This window comes from Hibiscus syriacus, unplaced genomic scaffold (assembly GCF_006381635.1).
Source record: "Hibiscus syriacus cultivar Baekdansim isolate YM2019G1 unplaced genomic scaffold, ASM638163v2 tig00014370_pilon, whole genome shotgun sequence".
NCBI lineage: Eukaryota > Viridiplantae > Streptophyta > Magnoliopsida > Malvales > Malvaceae > Hibiscus > Hibiscus syriacus.
In genome coordinates, this window is record NW_024062323.1 from 337,507 (window position 1) to 364,409 (window position 26,903).

General features: G+C 36.2%; 2 protein-coding genes and 1 pseudogene across 2 annotated transcripts; 2 read left to right on the plus strand and 1 right to left on the minus strand.

Annotated features, from left to right (window-relative positions):
- On the plus strand, positions 1–6,643 carry LOC120207127 (histone-lysine N-methyltransferase ATX3-like). Its single transcript, XM_039206644.1, is given in 20 exon segments — positions 1–1,088; positions 1,163–1,218; positions 1,573–1,756; positions 1,954–2,124; positions 2,243–2,260; positions 2,262–2,316; positions 2,436–2,535; positions 2,624–2,748; positions 3,178–3,254; positions 3,256–3,327; positions 3,510–3,614; positions 3,784–3,848; positions 3,968–4,181; positions 4,369–4,455; positions 4,599–4,655; positions 4,740–4,829; positions 4,949–5,035; positions 5,850–5,924; positions 6,075–6,175; positions 6,303–6,643. Coding segments are annotated over 20 exon segments (2,676 nt in total). The 5' UTR covers positions 1–242; the 3' UTR covers positions 6,394–6,643.
- On the minus strand, positions 5,403–26,903 carry LOC120207190 (annotated as a pseudogene).
- LOC120207128 (putative RING-H2 finger protein ATL21A) lies at positions 21,166–23,707 on the plus strand. The gene is given in 3 exon segments (XM_039206646.1): positions 21,166–21,510; positions 21,513–21,959; positions 23,277–23,707. Coding segments are annotated over 3 exon segments (1,110 nt in total). The 5' UTR covers positions 21,166–21,278.

A 26,903-nucleotide genomic window follows, 5' to 3' on the forward strand; every position in this document is an offset into this window, starting at 1 on the left:
TGGAACATTATTGAAGATTCGCGGGAAGAACGTGCGAGTCCTATTGCTTCATTCTTTTTCCTTGTTTCCTCTTGTGGATTGGTTTCCTTTTAGGGTTTCAATATTGGGTTCCGTTGCGATTGGTTTTTGATTACGCTATCTCCGATTTGATTTTAAGGCAACCGATAACGTTCAATCTAGCAGGGGCTTTGTTTCGATATAAAAATCAGGGTTTTGATTGACGTGCGTATATAGATAGGGGGATGATAATCAAACGGAACGGGAATATTGAAATGCCGAGTATGAAACGCTGCAAGATGGAAGGGATGAATTACGGTGACCGCGGGGAAGAGGAAATATATTACGATTATGACGGTAACCCCAAGAGATTGAAATCGAACGGTTATTATTCCTACGGCGACTTGGAAGATTTCAGCAGCGGCTCAGGTTATTGGAGCAGCGAGGAGTCGTACTGGGCTGGTGAATCGGAGTCTAATTTGATGAAGTTGAATAAGGCAAAGAAAACTAAGAAGAGTTCCAAGAAGAATTTGAAGCCTCCATTGTTGAAATCATCTAGAGGAAGAACAAAAATGCTTCCTTCTAGATTCAACGACGCTGTTCTTGATTTATGGAAAAGTAAAAAATTCGAGGCCGAATACACGGATTCAAGCTTGGAGGACGATGAGTTTGATTGGTCAAGATATATGAAAGATAAGTTTGGATATGGAAGCTCGGATTTATATCTAATTAGTAAAAGAAGAGAGGAACGAGGAACGGATTATCCAGGGATCAAGAGTAGTTTCAATTGCGGAAGTTATTTGCATTCTTCTTCGGCATTGTTGGAAACAGATGAGTTTGTGCCTTGTAATGGATATAATGGTTTAGAGAGGTTAAGGAAAGAGGGAGCTGGAAAAAGGAAAGATGTTTATAAGCCGGATGATTTTGCTTTGGGTGATATAGTTTGGGCTAAATGTGGGAAGAGATATCCTGCTTGGCCGGCTATTGTGATTGATCCCATATTGCAAGCTCCTGAATCAGTCTTAAGTTGTTGTGTTCCTGGTTCTATTTGCGTTATGTTTTTTGGGTACTCAAAAAATGGAACTCAGAGGGTAATCTCATCTCTCATGTTGTTTTTGTTGCTTAGCGTATGGTACTGTACTATTTTCTTTGGAATTGTATGCAGGATTATGCATGGGTGAAACAAGGAATGATATTCCCGTTTGCTGAATTTATGGACAGGTGTGTACTCTGTTTACAAGCTACAATTCTTTCAACGGTAAAGAATTGGAGGAATTTTTTATTTATTTATTTTACTTCGATTTAAGTAGTGTGTCTCGGTGAGTTGAGTCTAATTACACTTTGTTAATCAAATACGTTTAGTTATAATTATAAAAAGATGTAACAAAAAGTGTCATTCAGTGGTAAAGATTTACCATCATGCCGCATATAGATATGGCCTTTATCCTGGGGGGAGATTCCAGATGGAATTTACTACCCTAGTAATACAATTTCTTCCAATCACTGTATTGTCCGAACACACTTGGTGTTTGAAAATGAAGTGTTTCTAATGTTCCAGAAAATTTGCTGGTTCAGATGTCAGGGGCAGACCCAGTTGTACAAGTGGAAGCAAAGTGATTTTCAGATGGCATTGGAGGAGGCAGTTTTAGCAGAAAACGGTTTCCTAGACTCAGAACATAAGACCCAACAAGTAGTATACCCATATGCTCAACCCAGTTGTTCAAGTCAGGATCTTCATTGTTTATACTCCCACAATCAGGCGAGTTTCCCTAGAACAATTTTCATGTTTTTATGAGTTGAACTTGACAGCACCATTATTAGTTTAATGGGGTATCTAATAATTTCATTGAATTAAGTGACATGTGATGTGTTGTAGTTCTACTATGGACTAATTCGGTTGGATATTTCTTTCTTTTCCCATAAATTTTTGTTTATGTACTCTGCTTTCCTCCATTTTGGCTTATAGGACTTGCAAAGTTGTTCATTTATAAGAATGGCTTGTTGATCTGTGCATGCGGGCCAAAGAAGTATACACTCAGTGAATGGGAGCGACATACAGGCTGTAGAGCAAAAAAATGGAAGTGTAGCGTGAAAGTCAAGGGCACAATGACACCTCTGGAAAAATGGGTCTGTTCTGGTGTTTGTGATTTTGCTTCTTTTTTTTTAATGTTCTTGATTTCTTCATACTATTCATGGCTATAATCTAAGCTATCATGCATTATATCCACCTGTTACTTATGTGAAGATTGTTGAGTATAATGCCCTTTGGTGTTCTTCCTACGAAGCTAGATAAGCAGAAGCTAATTGGTATTTTGCAAGGTAAATGCCTTTCTTATAGGGACTTTCCTCTATTGAAGTTCTTTTTAATGCCCTCCTTTTGCATTGAGTTGGAGAAGTTAGTTACTTTCAAACTCATGAAAATCAACTATAATTTTCAGAAAAATATGATCCTGTTGATGCAAAATGGACTACAGAAAGATGTGCCGTGTGTAGATGGGTTGAAGACTGGGATTATAACAAAATTATTATCTGCAACAGGTATTTTAATCATGCACCAGTTCTTGATATAAACTTGCATTTCATTTTATAATTCCCTGATTTTAGAAAGAGAACTTTGTTTTTTCAGGTGTCAAATAGCCGTTCACCAAGAATGCTATGGAGCAAGTGATGTTCAAGATTTGACTTCTTGGGTTTGTAGAGCTTGTGAAACACCTGATATCAAGAGGGAGTGTTGCCTTTGCCCTGTAAAAGGTTATATCATCTAAAATTAGTTTTTACTCACATTTATTCTTTGCTGGATTCATTATTTATGAAGTTAAGTAGATTGTGAAGATCTTTTCAGAAAGCACCAATGTGTGCTATCTGGGAAGAATAGGTGGCTGGACCAGGGGTATGACTTAACAGATTAATTTTGGGGCATTTACTTGGTTGCAATGAAATATGAATGACATTTAACTTCTTGCCCCAAAATGTAAAGTTTATGCTTTAGTTTCTTTAGAAATTATAAAAATTTAGATTTTTACAATTTTAAAATTGCATTTCAGCTCCTCGCCTCCTCCAAAAATTGTTAATTCAGTTTTGATTGCTCAAAAAAAAAAAATCTAGCTTTGTTATTGTTCATGGTATTTGATTATTTCTTTCAACAGTTTGTTCTTGAAATATGTAAATATGCTTTTCTAGGGGGTGCTTTGAAGCCAACTCATGTTGAGTCACTATGGGTTCATGTCACGTGTGCCTGGTTTCATCCCGAAGTTGGTTTCTTTCTTGGATCATAAGAAAATGGAACCTGCTGTTGGAATCCTCAGAATTCCATCAACTTCATTCTCAAAGGTGCCCTTCCTAATAGAATTGTCCTTGTAAACTATCATGTCTTTTGAGAATTCAGTTATTAAGATCGTTTTTTACACTAGTTGTTAGGTCAGGAGATTTCATTGTTTTCTGCAATTCATCATGGTTTATCACAATATTTCATTACATTTCATCTAAGTATGCTTTAATTGTGTGGATGACAGAGTTGTGTGATTTGTAAGCAAACTCATGGTTCCTGCACTCAGTGTTGCAAGTGTGCGACTTATTTTCATGTGATGTGTGCATCAAGAGCAGGATATAGCATGGAGGTAAGTGCTTAAGCCCTTTATGTTTAGCTCAAGGGAAAATGTTGATCCAAGATTTCTGTGTTTGAAGAGTGTTGTCTGAACTCAAATTTCTGCTGAAATGTTTATGAACGACTTTTTAAGTTGACGTTGTTTAATAATTAACTCGTATTTATTTGTTATTAATTTGCAGCTGCATTGCTTGGAGAAGAATGGGATGCAAATGACGAAAAAGTTCATATACTGCTCTGTTCACAGGTTCGGATAGAGTCCCTTTTTTTTATATTCTTTATGAAGAAAGAGTTTACTTCCGGTTATGCTTTTGTATGTGTCATCCATGTTTGTATTGTATCCTCATATTTTGGTCTTCATCGCAGGAGCCCAAATCCAGATGCTGTTGTTGTCATGCATACTCCTTCAGGGGTTTTCGCTGCCAGAAATGTTCTTCACAATGTGAATGAATGTCTTAGAGGTTCAAGACTGATTTCATCCAAGATTGCAGAGCTCCCTGGATCCCCAGCTCCAGTTTCCAGTGACTTTGATGCATGTTCTGCTGCTAGATGCCGTGTTTTTACAAGGTTAAATTTTAAGGTAGATTCCAGGAATCTTTTGATGTGCTGTGTCTTTTAATTTCTGTATATCAGTATTATTTTCCAGTTTTCTTTGATTATATCTTATACTTCATGAAACCTTGTTTTTATTTTCATGATGAAGGTGAGGCCATTAATTATTTTGTGATTACTTTTTTCCAATTATATATGCCATTCTTGTTTCCCAGGGGGCTGAAGGGGAGCCGATATTCCACAAACTGGGTGGGCCAAGGCACCATCCAACAGATGCATTAAATGCATTGAGCACATATAAAGTACTATTCTTTCTTTTAATAGATATTCTATCTTTGATTGTAAAGTTTTTATTTGGAGAATAGATCTATGAATTTTACCTTCTGCATCTCTTGGATTTGTCAATGAGATTACCATCTTCATAAGACCCATTGTCTTATAACAGGAAGTGGATGATTCTACCATTTTCTCGTCATTCAAGGATAGATTATACCAGTTGCAGGTAAGCTATGATTCTTGATCATGTCAAGCTGGTTATTTTATTGTGATAGTTTTCTTTTAATTCAAATTTTGTACGTGTCTTTAGATAACTGAGAACCACCGAGTTTGTTTTGGAAAATCTGGTATTCATGGATGGGGCCTCTTTGCACGAAGAAACATTCAAGAAGGAGAAATGGTATATTCTTTGTACTGTGATGTCCATTTCTCAAGGCATCTACATTGATTCGGTTTGTAGTTGCATTTTCTTGAGCATTATAATGTTTGGGGTGTTGATAATCAGCATGTGTATTTCAGGTTGTTGAGTATCGTGGTGAACAGGTTAGGCGTAGTGTTGCAGATCATAGGGAGGCACGGTACCGTTCTGAAGGGAAAGATTGCTATGTAAGATTTTATCAATCCCTATCAATGAATGTTATGCATCTAATATTCAAAGGGTTTAGACTTGACCATCTCATGATTGTTTTTTTTTTTTTTTATAAGAAGAGGAGGCCTCGTTAAAACCCCCTTCATGACTAATGGAGCGCCCCTCAGAATTCATTAATAACAGAAAAGATACACTCATGATTGTTTGTTCTCCTTTTTATGGGAACGGACAGTTAAGAAGGGGGTTTTTTAACGAGGCCTCCTATTCTTATTAAAAAAAAACTTGACCATCTCAACGACTATATCTATGAATAACCCTATGGTCTAGTTTTTACTTGTACTATACAAATATTACTTTGATTATTGAATTGATAAACAAATGCCTATAAATATATATATATATATATAATTGCAAATTTTGGTTTTTCGAGCTTTAAGGTTTGATCATGCTGAAGTATCCATCTGACTAAGTTTTTTGTATTAGCAAGTTAAATCGTTACAAAGCTTTTGAACTTTTAGAAAGCCTTCTTGATATGCTTACTGTAGATTGGATAAACTGCTGGAATTCCTGAAAAAGGATTCCATGTCAATGGTTTACCCAACCATCAGACATTAAACCGAATGCTCGTTAATATAAATGTCCATATATGTTAAAAGGCATTTGTAAAACGGATGAGGTTTTATCATTTCCTGTATTACTTGACATGGTGCCTCCTCAATTGTGTAATTAATCTTGCTTGAAATACACTTTCCTTCTGCATAGGTCAATTTTTGTTGCTGCTGCCTTATTGTGTATAAAAACTGTTTTATGGTTATTTGACATGTAATGCAGCTGTTCAAAATCAGTGAGGAAGTAGTGATTGATGCGACCAATAAAGGGAATATTGCACGCTTAATCAATCATTCGGTATGGTCTTATAATTCACCCCACCCCGCCCCCACAAAAAAGGAGAAAATAAGGATGCACATGCACCTTTGATTACTTGATTAGTCCTGGTGTTCATTGCGTTGCATTGTGCATTCATTTTAGTATGCTGAAAATATCATCGTTTTGCAGTGCATGCCTAATTGCTATGCGAGGATCATGAGTGTTGGGGATGAGGAGAGTCGGATAGTTCTTATTGCTAAGACCAATGTGTCTGTCGGTGATGAGCTAACGTAAGATTTACGGATTCCTTTTTTTAATCTGTATTTTGTCATTGTTTATCCATCTCAGTTTGTATTCTTTGATCGATTAATTACAATTCAGATGATATGATATGGCATGTGTATGTATTTTTGACAGATATGATTACTTGTTTGATCCGGATGAGCACGATGAACACAAAGTTCCTTGCCTATGTAAAGCTCCAAACTGTCGAAAGTATATGAATTAAGGAGGCCATACTTGCCATTTTTCTCTGGTATATAAAGCATTAGAGAGCTTCTCTTCGGGAACCGAATCTCTCCCCTCGGACTATTTTCGTATTCAGAACTGAAACAAACGAAGAATCTCACTATTTTTGTCACTACTCACCAGTGAGCTCGTAATTATTTTTTTTGTTATTCTTTTCAATAATTTGTAAATTTGCCAGCTCCTTTGGCTGGCGGCTTTTATAGAAAGTACAGGTTCAGTTGCACCTCATATATGTCTCTATATATAAATTATAGATGTCACATCAATTTAACAAACATTTATTGAGTATAAAGATTTAGGGGTCGTTTGTTTACTTCAGAATGATTAAGCGTTGAACGATTCAAATGTTAAATGATTCAGAGGCTCTGAATGAATTAACTCTGGATGTGACATGTTGTTTGATAATAGCTTTGAATCATTCAGAATATACTTCTGTGTTGAATTATTCAATATTGTTTTGTTGAATCAGTCAGCACTGAATCATTTAGATGTGTGAAACAAACGCGTTGAATGTTGAACGGTTCAGCATTCAGCGTTGAATAGTTTCATTAAGAGGTAAACAAGCAACCCCTTCAATCTCGATTCATTTTTAAACTTTCTCTATTTCAAATTAAAAACTTTAATCTTATTCGTATGAAATTGTAAAATAAATTTAATCACTGAAAATAAGTTCAATTTCAATCAGCAAGCAGACAATTCAGAACTGTTCATAATTATATATCATTGTCTAAATATTACTTAATTTAAAATATATTTAAAATCAGTCAAAATATTTATTTATAAATACAATTATAACCGAAATTAACCAAACATTAAAAAGGTTTTAAATTGTTATTTTAGACCCTTTTTAATATAAATCTGATAAAGTAACCCAACGAATATAATGTACATGCCACTAATATGTCAAAGTTAAGATGTCTTACTGATACTGTCGATAGATTTGATTTCCATAAGATGCTGACAAGGTTCTCACTTCACGTCCTCTACTATATTCGCACCTACGCATGAAAATCATCACACACTAAGTAAAACTTTGTGAGACAAAAGTATAGCTAAAACATAAATTCCAAAAAATATAGGCAATAAACTGTAATTTAAATAAAAAACATTAAAACTTCAAACTAGACTAATCAAGTCGTTTCCCTTCTGAAAACCTTAAAATCATCATCTCATGATTTTGTCAAAAATCATGTAAGTCATCATCAAATATCATAAATAACTTTATTCTTTTCACTCGAACATATTTCAAAACTTTATTTTCAATTATATATTCATTTCTTTCATATACTGTCATAACTTTCACATTTACTGTTATAGCCCAGTGTATATCAATATATGTAAGAGAATGTAATGTACGTGAGTATAAGGTGCGCACAAGGCACAACACGATGCCGAATCATAACTGAAATTGAGATGTGATGCACTTCAGTGCAATTATAACATGTGCACCAACGATGCTGATCATAGGGTATACAAATGTACATAGCGGAACTGAAACTGAGATATGATGCACTTCAGTGCAATCATAACCTGAAAAGTATTCAACTTAATGACATGTCAAATGTACATACAACTCTAAATGCAACATACAATGTGATTATATTTATCATCATAATATCATTTACTAATCTGCGTTTGATAACTGTAAAACCTCTGATAATTGTAAAATGTCTAATAACTATAAACATTTAGAATTAATCATCATAAATATCGTAATTGGGCAGTTCATACCCAAAATCGTTCATAAAACTTGATAAAAAAATATTATGAAAATATTCCATTATAAGAACTTATAAATCGTACTGGAAAAATAAAATGAGGTTGACTTATCGCAAGTCGTCATTGATCATAATAATCAAATAAATAAATAATTTGCATTATAAATCAAAATATAAGTCTCATTAAGTTTTAGGTTTAATCTTTTACTTTAAATTGCTTTCATTATACAATTTATCAGAATTTAATATACTGGTAGTTTGTACTACCTTCAAAGAAATAATATTTTGTATAAATATAGATACTAAAAAATTATTCTGTTTGCACCACTGAAAAATAGACTCGAATACGAATCTAACCATATAAGGAACTCCAATTGTCGTTTGTATACTCATCAGAATTAATTGTCGTTTGTTCTAAACGAAACTAGATTGAAATATGAATCCAATGGCATAAGATTCATCCTTCAATAATTTTTATATAACTTGGTGATTTTCTAAACTTACTGTTCAGAACATAATTTCTATATACATATTTTACCAACTTGCATCCTTAACTTATTCACTAATTTATTAGTTTACTAAATGTACATGTAGGCTTAAATCACACTTCCTAGTACACTAAGAGTCAATTCTTAACATAACTCCGACACTCGCTCATCTCAAGTCAATGTTTGTTCGATAACATAAGTACAAATTAAATACACTCACATTTGCCTCATTATTGAACTTTCTTCACGATAATCTTCTAAATTCTGCATCATTTCCTTCTCTTTAGAATTACTTGGATCACTAAATTTACCGTAGACTGACAATGTCATATAACATCATAAAAATGTTCAAGCTATATGTTAGTATCGAACTAACATAATTTAAACTTAAATATAAAATTTGATCAAAAATAAAATAGATACTTAAATATATATAAAACTAAATCGTACTTCCATCATAATTTCAAACTTCTTAAAATATTCCTTAAATTCTCTGAAAACTTGGTTTCACTATCAACTCTTCAACTTTTACTAATTTCATAATTCAACCACTAATTATGAATTCTTTTTAGAAATCATATCAACTTTCCTATTTAATCCATAATGACCCTTCACCATTATGATCATTTCACATTAATCACATAAAATTTCCAGCACCTCAATAACATATTCAAATCAACACTTAAATATTCAAAAGCTTGCAATTTCATCCTAAACTTTCTTATACTTTCCAAATTCAACCACAGAACTTGATAAACTTGAAATTAAATCTCAACTTAAGAATTAAACCCAAAAATTGGCATTGAATCCTCCAAATATTACATGCTTGCAACAATATCCCATAATTCTCAAAACTTGTATATTAATTCTTTTTCTAACTCAAAGCTCCAAATTGACCTAAATTAATCTCCAAATCACATAGAACAATTCTAATATCAATTCTAGACCATAGGAAAATTTTCAATATTTTCCTTAATTTTCCCCTAATGGTCGAATATCACTATGGTCAAAAGGCTAGCTTTTCATTCAATTTCAAGCTTGAATTCAACTTCCTTGCTTCAAATTCATGCTATTCTAATCAACGCAATATAAAATTGAACCAAAATCCAATCAATCACCAAAACCCTAATTAGGGTAAATGCTTCAAATCATTCTACAATTGATTTTAAACATCATACATGCTTGAAAATTAATCTTCAACATCAAAGACATAATAATATTTCATTAATTCTTCAAAATTCAAAAACCCTAGATAAACCCTAATTCATAATCTCAACACACAAACATCTTCGCCATAAAATATTGGTACCAAATGATAGAAAATTTCATGTAGATTGATTCTCTATTTCACAACTTAATCCAAAAAACAATCATATAAGCTTAAAAACCAAAAATAAAATACTTAACTATAAGCAAGAGTAGTTTAGGCATAAAAAGAAGAAGTAACTGAAAAATGATGCTTAACCTTGATAATTCTAGTATTTAATATCTAATACACTTGGCATAAAATTAATTTAATTTAATTTAAAATTAAATTAATGAGAAATTCCAAAAATACCATTAATGAAACTTGAAAATTACCAAATGCAAATTCATTATCTTCCATTAAAATATTCCTTGGTCAAAGGTGAATCAACTTGACTTTGACTTTTCACTTTGGCCATGCAATTTTTGAAAATTAAACTTTAGTCACTAAAGTTCCATTGTTCGACTATGAAAAATTACACTGTTATGAGCCAAATTTCTTTGATCCAAAATATGGAAATAATATTTCCAACCATTTTCTAACATCCTTCAAATTTTCATAAAATTTCGGTTTGATCCGATTTCAATACTGAACTTTATCGCTTTATAGCTTTTTGTATACAGTTGACAAAGATGAAAATGAACAACACATTTTTATGCAACAAGTTCTCTAGATTTTGGTGTGCATAACATGTGAGCAAAATAGTTGAATCTTTCCACTTTTGGTTTTATTAATTGATGTAAGCTTTTATTCAATCGATGAGTTGGATTTAAAATATTTTCCTGTATTTTATTATATATACTCAAATGGGAGATTTATTAGTCTTCATATTTCAATTTGATATAATTTATTCTTGAGAAAATCGCCTCAGTGACCAAAAAAAAGTTATAATATACGATTTTAACCAACTTTTTTTGGATTTGCCAAAATGACCAATAAAATCGCAACGCGAAATAAAAATCGCAACGCGATCCCCAGAATCGCAAATCAGTTTCCAAAATCGCAACGCGATTCTTGAAAATCGCAATGCGATAGTACAAATTCGCATTGCGATTTTCCAAAATCGCAACGCGAATATGAAAATCGCAACGCGAACACATAAATCGCAACGCGTATCCGTAAATCGCAACGTGTATCCGTAAATCGCAACGCGTATGGGTAAATCGCAATGCGTATCCGTATATCGCAACGCGTATCCGTAAATCGCAACGATAATCCGTAAATCGCAACGAGAATCCGTAAATCGCAACGATAATCCGTAAAATCGCAACGATAATCCGTAAATCGCAACGAGAATCTGTAAATCCGGTAGGGCATATGTCTGTAAATCACAACACTGAAATTTTGGGTATATAACACTGAAATCATAAACTAAATCCCTAAATCGCAACTCATTCCATCTCCATCTATCACTCTCTCCGGCGACATCCGTTCCTATATCCAACGACATCCTTCCCAATCCGGCAACAGGTTTTAGTTTCGCAGCTCGTCTGTTTAGTAAATTAATTTACAACCATGAATCATCTAATGTTGATCATGTTTGGATAGATTTGTGTTTTGGAGGGTCATGGGATAATGTTAATGGGTGTTTTACAATATATGCCTTTACCCATGAATCTTCAACTAAATTGTCTTTACAAAAGTTACTTATGAAACTCTAATGCTACGTGTTTCAAATAAATTGAATTTAGAGCCCCTAAGTGGATTTAGGCTATCTTCAGAGAAATGGTAAAGTTTATTTGTTAACCGACAATGAAGATGTTGAACGATTCATTGCTTACATTAGTGTTTCACAAGATGATGTTACATTGTATGTTGTTGAACCTAGAAGTAGTATTGTTGGGTCAGTAGCGGGTAGTAATCAACTAAGTTTTTCTCAAAACCCACAACCTTTCTCTAATCCAAATCCCAATCAACTTTCAGCACCAAATTCCGGTTTTCGTATTGACCAGTTAGACGAGATGAGCCAACAGAAAAAAAATTGTGAGTACTAGTCAGTATTCGAAATTTGGTCTTGGTCAATATCCGGACTTTGATATTGGTCAATACACGGATTTTGATGATGTTTCAGAAGAAGAAACAGACCCTGCGTGTAATGATTTTGATATTGGTCAATACCCGAATTTTGATGATGAAACAGCCGTTGCCGAAGAATGTATTGATGATGATAATGAGGAGGAAGTTACGACTGTGAATGAACATGTTGAACATCCATTCTGTAATTCATATAATCCTGAAGAAGAAAAAGAAGAAGAAAAAGTCCCCGAATAAAAGAAAATGCCACGGGCGTATAACTGGAATATGCCAGAATTACTTCAGATACGGAGAAGAGTTGATAAAGAAAGCAGTTGATTGTTACACAAAAGTTATTCGTATCAAGAAAGATGATTGTTTTGATACAAAGGAAGACTTGAAGATAGCTTTGTATACGAAATGTGTGGAAGATGGCTATAACTAAAAGTTAACAAATCAAGCAAAGATCGTTTCGAAACAAGGTGTATGATTGACAAAAACTGTACGTGGCGTATGATTGCAAAGAGAATAAAAGATTGCAAAATGTTTCAAGTTAGGACTTTTATTGATAAACATACATGTTCAAGAACCCAAGTTTTTCCTCACCATAGACAGGCAAACAAAAAGGTGTTGGGTGGTTTTCTGGCTGAGTTAATGTTTTTGAATGGCAGGTATATCGGGGACATGAAATTATGACTGACATGAATGCTCGGTTCAAGATTAGTATATCATATTCTCAAGCTTGGAGAGCCAAATGTTATGCCTTGGAATTGTTGAGGGGGTCGCCAGAAGCATCGTTTGCCCAACTGCCGGCTTATTGTCACAATTTAAAGCTGAAAAATCCTGGGGTCGGTAACTCATATCAAACAGATAGAGATGGACGCTTTGAGTTGTGTTATCGCCATTGGTGCTACGGTTAGTAAATCAATATAATTTTGTTGACTCATTTTTGTTAGTTACATGCATTTCACATTTAATGATTATATTTCTGTGTATATTATTTTGTAGATTCGTTCGTTTATTACTTGCATGCGCCCAGTTATTATAGTTGACGGAGCACATTTGAAAGGTCGATACCTTGGAGTAAACTTATTAGCAGTAGCCCATGGATAACAATGGGATATTGCCAATAGTTACGGGGTTGGCAAATCTGAAACCTCTGATTCATGGACATGGTTTATGGGGCATCTTAGGGATTGCATAAGTCCTATTAGCAATCTGACAATCATATCCGATAGGGCAAACTCAATTGACAACGCTGTTAGAAGGTGTTTCCCAGATGCTTTTCATGGACTTTGTGGTGTTCATTTGTATAGAAATCTAAAATCAAGGTCTGCTGGTATAAAAAAGCACAAATGGACATACTGGAAGGCTGTAAAAGCTTATCGAGAAGTGGATTTCAATAAGCATATAAATTGTTTAAGACGTGTTTTGCCTCAGTGTGCTCAAACACTAGAAGATGTCGGGTTTGAAAGATGGTCAAGAGTACATCAACTTGGAGTAAGATATGGTTTCATGACGTCTAATAGTGCAGAATCAATCAACGCTCTAAGTCGTCATTCCCGGAAATTACCCATTACTATGTTAATGGAGTTTTTTCGAGCCTCTATTCAACAGTGGTACTACAAGAAAAGAAACATGCAGGTATTATTTCTTTGAATTCGTAACTTATCATATTTATATATTTTACTAAGTATTGTTTATTTAAATTTACAGGAACATTGGAACATCGTGTTACACCATGGACTGAAAAAAAGATAACGAAACGTGTTGTGAAGTCAACGTCATGGAGAGTTGAACCATGTTCAAAACTTTGTTTCAAGTACTGGATAATAACTTAAATGGGCTAGTCGATCTAAATGCAAAGACGGTAGTTGTATGAAATGGCAAACATCTGGTTATCCGTGTGGCCATGTTATAAAAGTTGCTCTTCATTTAAACCAAGATGATTCAAGCGCATACGCTATGGATTGCTACACTACAGAAGTTTATCGACAGACTTATGCGAGATTGTCTACCCTATTCCACATCCTTCTGAGTGGGGACATACCAGATGACTTACAAACAGTTTGCCACCAGCCATGGACAGAGGCTACCTGGCGACCAAAAAGTCACGATCGTATACCGTCTAAGGGTGAAGAGAAGAAGAGATCGACATGTAGTCGGTGCAAGGAAAGTGGTCATACAAGGTTGACATGTGGATCACCAGTGCCATCAAAATCATCTTTTCCTCTACCAAAATATGGATCCTCATCAAAATCCAAAGCTCATATGGTGTGAACTTTGTATTATGTAAACGTTGTTATTCAGTTGTATTATGTAAACGTTTTAACATTTAACATTTTATGTGTATTATGTAAACGTTGCCATCAAAAGCTCATATGCAAACGTTGTATTATGTGGATTTTATGTGTGAACTTTTAACATTTTCAGTTGAATTAATGACTCAGGCCAACCATTTTGACTTAACCAACTCTTGTTATTCAGTTGTTATCACTATTAGGCATGCATTGACTATCGCAACACGGAAATTACAATCGCAACGAGAGAATCGCAATGCGAAATGAAAATCCCAACATGAAAATCGCAATGCGGAAATAAAAATCGCAACGGAAAATCGCAATGCGAAATGAAAATCGCAATGCGAAATGAAAATCGCAACGAGAGAATCGCAATGCGAAATGAAAATCGCAATGCGAAATGAAAATCGCAACGAGATAATCGCAATGCGAAATGAAAATCGCAATGCGAAATGAAAATCGCATTGTGATTCTCTCGTTGCGATTTTCATTTCCGCATTGCGATTTTCATTTCGCATTGCGATTCTCTCGTTGCGATTTTCATTTCGCATTGCGATTTTCATTTCGCATTGCGATAGTCATTTTTGCCTTCAACATAATGCAGATATCAACAAAATCAACCATTACATTTCAATCAATTAAACAAGCACAAATAAGAATTATGTTCGCATCAATTACACAAATCAACTTTTACAAATCATCTTTTACAAATCAATTAAACAATCAAAAAATAAGCAATAATTCTTATTTCCGATCATCTACTATTGAATCAACTTTTACAAATCAATTAAACAATCAAAAAACAATCAATTAAACTATTGAATCAACTTTTGCAGCCATACATCATTTTCACGCAGTTCACTTCTGAGATTAACCTGCAGCAAACATTTGCTCAAACAACACTTTCTACACATCTAAAACCTACAAACAGCAAATTAGAATTCTAGGTACTTAACCAAACATTTTCAAACAGCAAATGAGAGCTCCATCCCTTAATAACATCTCTTAAATCAGCCAATGATATGTAATTTATCATGCTGTCATACACTATTGTCTTAAGGGATGGGAGCTGAAGCTCGACGAGAATCAATGTTTACGTTCCAAACAGGGATAAACACCTGCAATCATAAGTAATAATTCATTCATTTGCGCACTTATTTCATAAAACCTTTAAACTCAATCTAAAATACTAACCTTATCGACCTCCACCATGCAGGATAAAGTTTAGCTTGCCATTGCCCAAATCAAATGATTCATCTCGTGCATTCTTCAAGTGAACGGCGTGAAAAGACGTCGGCATAATTGTATATCGTATATTTTATTTTTCTTAAGTTTCTTATTAGAAGACGTGTCACCCAGCATCGTGTTTTACAAAAAAGACATATATTAGTGACTTACATAAATTTTAAAAAAAAATTAATCAAATTGAAATATAAGAAAAATATAACTTACCCCCCCCATCGAAATAGCATTGTCTTCGACCCCTAATAATACGCCATAAATTTTAAAAAAAAATTAATCAAATTGAAATATAAGAAAAATATAAGACTTACCCCCCCCATCGAAATAGCATTGTCTTCGACCCCTAATAATACGCCCCACCAAGACCGATCAAGCAACAAAAAGATATCATCGGTGAGCTTGCATATGTCAGTGAAACACCCCTGGCTCAGCTCATGTAGATAAAAATCAACTGCGGTCTTAGCCCAAAGGGTGTTATCCAGAATTGTGTCCGGTAGTCTTCCCTCTCCTCTTCAGATACCGGTATGGTACTGGCCGGTAACTCATACGAGAGCCAACTTGAATCCATCATGTCCGACGTCAGAGGGTTTCTCAAGAAGCCTACATATGACGCCATGAATCGGGCTCTTGAATGGTGGGAGGGACCTCTTCAATGATGACAGTGGCCTCTTGAACGGTGGGAGGGGACTCTCGAGGATGATAGGGGGGGCCTCTTCAACGATAGGAGTGGACTCTTGAGGGATGACAGGCGAGTCGGGCTTCTTCTTGCGGTGTCTTCGCACTATTGGGGTGTACGGAGACTTAATAGCACGTGCACGCTGTCTGATGCGTGAACTCCGTCGTGCAAGCATAACCCGACGTAAAGCATCCACTCTATCGGGCCGCTAATTAAATACAAAATCAGTAAATAAACAGACATGATATTTAAACAGTGAAAACAAAGACAAATATGTTTCAAACTTGCATTGTATTCACCCAAGTCATTATTCTATCATAGTTCACAAATGCATCAGATAACAAAGAAAATATGTTTCAAACTAATACCCTGAAGTTAGTATTTGTCTTTGTTTTGTCTATTGGTGAAGTATGCAATCCATTCAAGTTTTAATTTGTAGAAGAAGAAATAGTTTACTTTCGCAACACTAAACTTAAAATCGCAATGCGAAATGAGAATCGCAACGAGAAACCAAAATCGCAACGCGAATGAAAATCGCAACGGCAGAATCGCAATGCGAAATGAAAATCGCAACGAGAGAATCGCAACGCGAAATGAAAATCGCAATGCGATTTTGGTTCGCGTTGCGATTTTGGTTTCGCGTTGCGATCTATCGTTGCGATTTTCATTTCGCGTTGCGATTCTCTCGTTGCGATTTTAAGTTTCGTGTTGCGAAAGTAAACTATTTCTTCTTCTGCAAATTGAAACTTGAATGGATTGCATTACTTCAACCAATAGACAAACAAAGACAAATACTGACTTCAGGGTATTAGTTTAGCCGAATTGGCAGCAACCGAACAATTTACTTTCAACCAAAAGACAAAACAAAGACAAATACTATTTCACAGTGTTAAAGAATACACAGTTTAGAGAATTGGCAGCAACCGAACAAATTACTTTCAACCAAAAGACAAAACAAGACAATACTATTTCACATTGTTAAAGAATACACAGTTTAGATTTCACAGTGTTAAAGAATACACAGTTTAGCAGAATTGGCAGCAACCGAATAAATTTACTAAGCAATCTAAGTGAAATGGCTAATCTAAGTGAAATTACGAGTAAATTTATCATTAAGTTAAATATGGAAAATCTTAAACTTACCTCGTTGCGTAGAGTATGAACCTCATTCTGCAACGATACTATCATCTCACGTAGAACGGCAACCTCACACGTAAAGTTGACACCTCCACACGCCATGCACCATCGTTATCGCGTAGAGTACCGATCTCCTCACGCAAGGCATTGACCTCATCACGTAACTCATCCCGTGGAGGTGGAGACAAGGAGATAAATGTCGTGGCCTCTTTACCGGTCGCCTATCATGAGGTGATGGTGGAGAAGAGGCTCGATGATGTGACGGGATAGGTGATGGCTCTCGTTCTAGAGGTGTATAGTCGGGTCGATCGGGTGATGGCTCTGGTGAGTGATGGCTCTCGAATTGGAGGAAGTGGATGATGCTCATCATCCGTGCCTCAAAAAACTCTGACTAGCTTGCCACCAATCAGTGGCAAGCTCTTCCTCGTGGGTGTCAGTCTTTGTAATGGAATGTTGGCCTCCTAACAATATAAAAACTCAAACAAAGTTAAACGTCTACTATTAATAACTTGTTTTATATATATGAAAGTATTTGTGTTAACTTACATTATTTATTGTCGCATATGGTATTAAGTCTTCCCAATCCAACAGAGTTTTCCTCTTCCAGGAAATAGCCCTGGGAATATCATTTGACGTTTTTATTGCATATGTAACGCATGCTGGGGAAAGCCTCGAATATCCAAATCTACAAACAATATAATAACAAAATTAGTAATTGTTAAATAATTAATTATAATTTTAGAAACATATATAGAAATTCTTACCTTAAAGGCCCAAACAAAGCCTGACAAAGTGTATTTGGACCCATCGCCCCGCAAACTTTTGCGGTCATCAAAGGCAGACGACAACTTAGTCCAGGTAGCTTTCCATATATATGAACCCCACGGAAACAAATTCCATGCATTCAGGTCCTCTACCAATATTATTAGCTCCCGATGAATAGGTTGTCTGGCCTCTCTGCCTAAAAAGCCGGCATACACAAGTAGTAGAAGGCTACTCGGACAACATCGACGTCATCCATCCGAGTGAAACCAGCTTTCTTATTAATAATTTCTTCAGGTCGTCGACATGTAGGTTCGGCTTCTCCATTGACTCATCCGGAAAAACCCGGGATAACCATGATGGGCGGGCGATATGCGAGTGTACCGGCTACATCATCGTGTCCGATCGTAGACCAGTGATTAAGCGAACTCCTTCGCCCAAAACAAGTATACGCTGGTGGAAAATGAAACCATATCTCTTCCTCACCACGTTGTATACTGTCGGGTAGATTTGATGTCATGGTCTGAAGCCATAAAATGGGTCAAATTAGCATCTCCACCCGGATGCTGTACTCTCAGCATGGCCCGAAGCAGGTTTCCTCAAACAATTGTCTTTGAGCAGGTGAAAGCTTCGAAGCAATTGTAGTGGGCCAGGCTGACTTTATTTCTCAAGGTCAATTGAGCGAAAAAAATTTCTACAAAAACAATAAACATACCAAGTTAGATATACCAAAAACTACACTGTGAAGATATAGAAAATCGCAACGAGAGAATCGCAACGCGAAAATGAAAATCGCAATGCGATTTTGGTTTCGCGTTGCGATTCTCTCGTTGCGATTTTCATTTCGCGTTGCGATTTTCATTTCTCGTTGCGACAGTCATTCTCTCGTTGCGACTCTTCTGCAAATTGAAACTTGAATGGATTGCATTACTTCAACCAAAAGACAGAACAAAGACAAAGACAAATACTAACTTGAAAATCGCAACGACAGAATCGTAACGCGAAATGAAATCTAAGTGAAATGGTTAATCTATTATTGAAATGACCAGTAAACTTATCATCAGTTTCAATATGAAAAACCTACAATAATGCAAACATTTCAAAATAAAAATAATTAAAAAAACTAACCCTCGGAGGTTAATTTTCCATTTCTGAATATTGTGAGGGATTTCTGACCGTGAATGGTTGTGAGGGATTTCGCCGGAGATGGGGACGGAAATATTCGGAGATGGTGATGGATTTCTTCGCCGTAGAGAGTGAGAGATGGAGATGGGACTGAGTTGTGATTTTAGGTTTTAGGTTATGAGTTGCGATTACGGGATTTTGTCTTAATATTCGTTTTTGTAATTTGAAAATAAAATACGCGTAGCGATTATAATGGCGCTTTAAATATCGCGTTGCGATTTACGGATTCTCGTTGCGATTTACGGATTATCGTTGCGATTTACGGATACGCGTTGCGATATACGGATACACATTGCGATTTACCCATACGCGTTGCGATTTACGGATACACGTTGTAATTTACGGATACGCGTTGCGATTTATGTGTTCGCGTTGCGATTTTCATATTCGCGTTGCGAATTTGTACTATCGCATTGCGATTTTCAAGAATCGCGTTGCGATTTTGGAAACTGATTTGCGATTCTGGGGATCGCGTTGCGATTTTTATTTCGCGTTGCGATTTTATTGGTCATTTTGGCAAATCCAAAAAAAGTTGGTTAAAATCGTATATTATAACTTTTTTTTGGTCACTGAGGCGATTTTCTCTTTATTCTTAACTACATAATTGGTTAAGTTCCTAACATTGATTTTAAAAAAATATATTTTTCAACTTGTTTTGTTAATATTATTTTTTATTGAAAAATATGTTTTCTAAACGATTCATGTTAATATTTTAATTGGGACAATTAATGGCATAAACTGATTTTATAAAAATAGAACAAAGTATTTCTAATTAGAGTATTAAATTTGGGGTAAACTACACGGGTGATCACCAAACTATGGTCAAAATTCATTTTGACCACCGGTGTTTCAATTTGATTAAAAAGACCACCCATCTCAATTAAAAATGAACGAGGAGTGACTTGTTTGAACCATCGGTGGTCTTTTTAATTAAATTAAAACATTGGTGGTCAAAATAAATTCTGACCATAGTTTGGTGGTCACCCGTGTAGTTTACTCTTAAATTTGAGCATACATACAACGATTTGGAGCTTAGGCCGTATATTCCGGGAGATTTAACTTAACGTCTCTTGAAAATAAAAGGATAAAGTAAACAAATGGTCCATTGACTATATGATAATGTTTTATTAAGTACATTGACTATTAAAAGTTTTGAAATGATCACTCGATGATTAATTATGTTATAAACTTGTCATTTTCTGTTAAAATTTAGGTTGCAATTTGAGTTGTACGTTAACCTGCTGATTGAGATATGTTAAAATCTAATCTTTTAATCTCAAATGACTATCATATCTTAGTGAACATGTTAAAATCCAACTCAGATGGCTGATTTTTAACGGAAAATGACGAGTTTGGAACATAATGAATAGTCGATTGACTATTTTATAACTTTTAATAGTCGAGAGACTCAACATGGCAACTCCCTATAGTTGAGGGATAATTTTGTAACTTTTAATGGTTAAGAGACTCAACAAAGTATTATCCTATAACCGGGGACTATTTGTGTACTTTACCCAAAATAAAAATAGATTGAATTGAATTCAAAATACTTGCTAGATGCACCAACCTATTGATCTCAGTGGTAAATAAATTGTTATCATTCCTTGAGGTTTTTGGTTCGAGTACCATGAATGTCAGGAGTGCGAACGTTTAATGTCAAATGATTAAGAGTTATTTTTGAAAGGTTATTACCTTTATACTTATCTCATATTAATAATAATTATAATAATAATAATAATACTCGTTAGATTCACTAACAAAATACAGAGATGTATAGTCCTTTAGTTCTTCAATTGCATTTAGAAAGCTGCTTTTCTGCCCAGTATCCAAATGACATCCCCCAGATTAGCACAAGCATTGTTTTGTCATTTGGGGTTTTGTGAAGCAATTTAAACAAGTTACTGACCATAAACAATTGGCTTTTGATGAGGTCAACTCGGAAAATTTCTTTTGTACAATACAAGAGAAAAGCTTTTGTTTTTTTAGTAGTTGACTTTGTATGGGTTCGAATAATTTAATGGAGTCCTGTGAATGGATTGGTCTCCCTTTTACCATTCCCTCGGACATTCCCCAACTCTAGCTTCATCCGTTTTTGGACATGGATATCCTCATCTTTTTCTCTTGTCTCTATGCCCTTTTACATGCAGCAGCAGCAGCAGCAGAGCCTTGCTCCATAACCAGGTGTGGAAGAAATGAAGTCCCTATACGATTCCCCTTCCGCCAACAAGGTAAACAACCCGAGAGCTGTGGGTACCCGGGCTTCAACTTAGGCTGCAGAAGTCAGAATAAAATTTATGTCAACCTCCCTTATTCGGGAGAGTTTTACGTCCGTATATCAACTATCTCGATCAACAGATAGATATTTACGACCCCGACGACTGCCTCCCGAGGAGGCTTCTCAGCTTCAACCTCTCGGGGTCTCCCTTTGTGGCCGTTTTTCATCAGAACTACACGTTCCTAAGCTGTCCGACTCAGGTGACGAATTCTCGGTTGAACACCATCGGTTGCCTAAGCAATTCGACGCACTCGGTCTTGGCTACTTCTTCCATCAACCTCGCGAATCGAATGGCCTCATCGTCGTGCCGTATCATCAGCACGTTGCCGATCCCCGTTTCGGGGCCGGCTAAGTCCGAGGAAGGTTTCACGGCCGAACTTGGTGCTGACATTCAGCTAACATGGTATGCACCTCAATGCGTAGAATGCGAAGAACAAGGCGGAATCTGTGGGTTAAAGAACCATAGTAGTGAAGAAATCGATTGTTTCAATCTTCCCGAATCAGGTAAGGCTCCTCCTCGAAACCTCTCCTATCATGTCGTTTCTGCATTACGCACTTAACATCATGTTAACCCAACATCCTCAGAAAATGTTCCATGTCAACTAGCCAAGTCACCTTCCGAATGGAATTAAAAAATAGAAAAAGAAACGAGAAATGATGAGCGAGTGGCTTGTACAGAACGAGTTCGTTTTTAGTGTTATTTGACTTTATTAGAGATGATGCAATCGTATTATCTCTTGTTATTGTTATTACATTTATGAGAGATATGATGCAATCGCACTATTATAATGTCAATTAATTGTCAAGTAGAACGGGTAAAATATTATACATAAGAACTAGGAGTCATCTCTCTCGTATAATATAATACGGCTCAGTTCAGACAAGGATCTCTGCTGTATTAAATTACTAATGGTCAACCGTTTCTTTCACAAACCCCAAAAGTCAGAAGCTCTAGATTTTTTGCTTCTGGGGATAATCCCCAGCTTCATAGAAATAAATTGAGGGCCTTGGCTTTATGAAAAGTAGTTGTTCAATAGAATTTAATTTATAAGCAACAAAAAATAAAATTATTTTATGTAAATTATTGCGTTAGATAATTTTCAAAAAATAGATAAATATGATTTTATTTTAATAGTATATAGGGTAAATTATGCATTTAGTATTTAAACCATCAGTTTCGATCTGTTTTAGTACCTAAACTTTCAAGTTTGGTCCGTTTTAGCACCTAAATTTTTAATTTTCTTAAAATCATACCTAATGTTTAATTTTTGTTTCATTTTAGTACATCGCCGTTAAAAACTTAACGTATGATTTGCACGTCTTTTCTTTATGGGTAAATCGCATCATTCATCACTCAACTATCTTCTCACTCATATTTTGGTCACTAAAGTTTATTTTTTTAATTTAATTAGTTACCTTTCAAATTGCACTTAATTTAATCACTCTTATTTTCAAATTTATTTTTTTTATTTTTAATTATATATTAATAATATAATAATAAAAATGATATGTCACAAAAATTATTAATAAAATAAATTAGATTGATTAAAGTATGAGCAATTTGAAAGTTGAGTAGTTAAATTGAAATTTTTTGAATTTAGTACCAAAATGAGTGAGCAGATAGTTGAGTGTTGAATGATGTAATTTACCTATAAAAAATGCAGTGCCATTAAATTTTTAAACGGTGGAGTACTAAAATGAAAAAAAACTAAATGTTATGTATAATTTTAAAAAAACTAAAAATTTAACTATTAAAACGGAGCATAACTAATAATTTAGATAGTAATTTACCGTGATACATATGCTATTCTTTTATTTCAGGCGGAAGAAGCGAAGGTCTTCGAGTTTTCAGGATCATCTGCTTGTCTATTGCCATACCATCACTCTCGTGCGCGGTTGGAATCGCCGTTTTTGCATGCTTCTTTGACCGTAACGTGCAGCGGAACAACAGTCCGACTGCAGTGTTGCCACAACCGATGGTTTCCGCAACTGGACTGGATGAGTCGACGATTGAATCGTATGAAAAGATGGTGGTGGGCGACAGCCGGAGAATACCGGGCCCCAATGATGCCACTTGCCCTATATGCTTGTCTGAATACCGTACCACAGAAACCATCAGGTGCATACCGGAATGCAAGCACTGCTTCCATGCTGAATGCATCGATGAATGGCTACGGTTGAACACTTCTTGCCCGGTGTGCCGGAACAATCCGTCGACGGAGGATGCTGGTTCACGTGATGACCCCGTTTGATATATTGCAAGCTTTTCCTTTTCATGTATTATATGTAATCACAATGTGCATGGTTTTTGTTCTTTTGTGCATTCAAGAGAGTAAAATAAGGCTGTTCATGTTGAATTTATTATTTCAAGATACAAAATTTATTTGCATTTTGAACCAATATAAAAAAAATGCTATACATGCATCTGTTTAGATTAATGCACTATATGTTATTCTTCGGCACTAAGATCAGGCTCGGCTGGCTTTTGAGGAAGCAACGGTGACAATCTTTGAGCCAATCTGGCGCTTTGTGACCCGTTGCTCCGCAGCATCCGCAAAGCATTGACTGCGAATTTTGATGCGTAAAGAGTGGCGCCAAGGCTTACCGAGGCTTCGCTCTCTTTGTCCTCGGCATCACGTAGAGACTTAACGAGTTTCCTCTTGCAGTGCCGGCGCCAAGCTGCTTGTATAAACGCCGCTGCCCACGTCTGCCATCGGACCGAGTAGTACCTTGTTGAACAAATCACTTAATAAGCATTCATATAAGGATTGGAATCCAAAAGGAAATGTTGTGAAGGAGAATTACTTGAAAGTGTGCATGAACTGCTTGCTGGAGAGACGTCGAAACTGGGAGGCCACGAATTTCAAGTCATCCGCCATTAGAGCGAAGGCTTCGACTTCTTTTAGTGCCTGCACCGTTCTTGTCGAGATCGGTAGGTTGGACGATGACTGGGGATCCAAGGCCCAAGTAAGAAGATCGTCACCGCAGAAGTCACCGGCCTTGAGAGTAGCGGTGTTGAAGAACCCGGTTCGTCCACCATTGGTGGTTGTACTTATCAGATTCCCTCGGATAATAAACAGCATCTCCTCCACCGGATCCCCTTCTCGCAGAATGTAGCTCTTGTCGGTGTATAGCGCTGGCTTGAGACGATCGCACATTGCATCTAATAGTCGTTCATCCATCTTGTCGAACATCGGCACCTAAGAAGAAACACCAAAGGTTTTAAACGTTAAATCTTTGATTGCATGGACGTATGAAGGACGAGGCTTTACTGAAAGAACTCACTCTTTTGAGAAGATCCAAGCAAAGATGTCTCTTTATATCTCTCCTGAGATCTCTGGGAAGGTTAGCAATGAGAGTCTCTTCTTCGACGCCTCTCTTTTCTTGCCATTTGTACTGTTCGTATCGCCTAATACGTTCCCTCAGATTCTCCGGGAGCATCCGGTGCGACATCCATTGCTCTGCATCTTGCCTTTTCACTCTCATTTCTTCCACTCTGACTCCTGTCGATTCCAGATATTTCTGGGAAAATAACAAGAACCAATGTTGAGAAACTATGAAAGAAATGATTTGATGAAGAAGATCGTTAAGGAAGTACCTGCATGTTCCCAATAAGCAGTGCAAACAGAATCAACCCACCAATGGCAATAGCAATAGCAAATAATATCTCAAGCTCGAAAGTGCTTGTACTGAGATTTTGGCCCAAAGAACTGAAAGAACAGAAGAAAACTGGGTGAATGAATCAACAAATTGTTCAAATGAAGTAAACTACATTGTTGTTGTTTAATGTTTACAAACCTTAGACTACGCAAACCCCACCAAAAGCAGTACAAGAACTTCTTGGGAAAATCCATGGTTCTGACGACCACACCGGAATCAAGTGCATCGATGAATATCCCAAAGTTGAAGGCATTGGGATCCTTTATCTCATCAGGATCGGTTAAAGGGCAGGTAGTATTCAGCAGATTCACTAGTGTCTCGTTTCTTGCCCGGGTTGTTTCTTTAATACAGTACAAAACACCTTTGTCGCCGTTGCCTAGAGCATCGCGCCAGCACCGGTCTTGTCTTTCGATCGAGAACAAGTACCAAAAGGCTCCGACTGCCTGGCATATGGTGTTTAATTGGAAACCAGAGAAAATCAGAGAACTGCATGTAATGTTAATATTTGTTCAAATGATTCATAAACCATATACCAGATTGAACTTACATGACTGGCTAGCATGTAGAGGAAGAGATTCAAAGCAGCACCAGCCCATGCTGTCTCGGTCAGTATGCCGGAAGTGGTCGTGACTTCTTTGAAAAGAGGGATGATTCGGATGATTCTCGGCACATATTGGCAGAAAATAATCGATTTCAACAACTCCTTCGTGACCAACGAAACCTGGCCTTTCAATGCCGGAATTATGAGTATGACTACCACCTAATCAGAAAAGCCACACGAGACATTGTTCATATTGTCAATGTGTCATTCTAGGCACGGATTGCAAGTGTTTAAAGATGAGTGAAGTATGACCAGTTAGTACCTGCGGAAGTGGAAGAATTGCCAGAACATCGACGAAGAAGTTCTTGCGCAAATATCGCTTCGCGATAGCCCAGGGATCATCGATCAACTCACCCCTACCGAATACACGAGACGACGGGGCGATAAACGCTGTGCGGAACTGAAAGACGATGTGAATCATGTAAAACAAATCGACGAATGTACGAAGGACGCTAGCAACGATTCCCAGTCTGTTATCCAAATCGAGACATTTCTTAAAGTCATCAACCACGGGGGATGTAAAAGAACAAAGGATCAACAGCCAGAGCAACCGCACATGAGAGAAGGAACATCTTGTTCCATGTCTGAAGAAACTCTCCTTGTGGATTAAGGATCCTCTTCCTCGTACCAAATGCCCCGTCTTTTCTTGGTCGTTTTTTACCCAGAGAACCGAAGATTGTCGGTTTTCTGAAACTTCGGATCCTTTCGGACCCATTCTCGAATACCCTCCGGACACGATCCATAACAGCATCAAATGATGGCCTAACTTTCATTGTAAATGATCCATCATATGAACTCCAATCTTGGAACCTGATTGATCAAATGAAATATCATAAAAAACCCAAGTGAAAACACCATTAGACTGATTCTAAATCCAACAACGAAACCAGAATACTACAAACCAAACAGTCCACTGTAAAGAATTTACATGGTTTCGGCTTTAGCATAGTTGACTAGTATCCATGAAAATAATTCTAAAGTTGGACCGATCAATGAAAATAAAACAACAAAAAGAAACAACTGTACACATGCATGATGCATTGATCGTTCTACACGTATAAAGACTAACCTTACAAATTTGTCTCGCCTGAAAGTCATGATTTCAGCCAATTTCTGGGGTAGTTTCATTTCACATGCAAAAAGCTTCAACCTTGGGATTTATCCAACTCCTGCACAAAATCCAAACC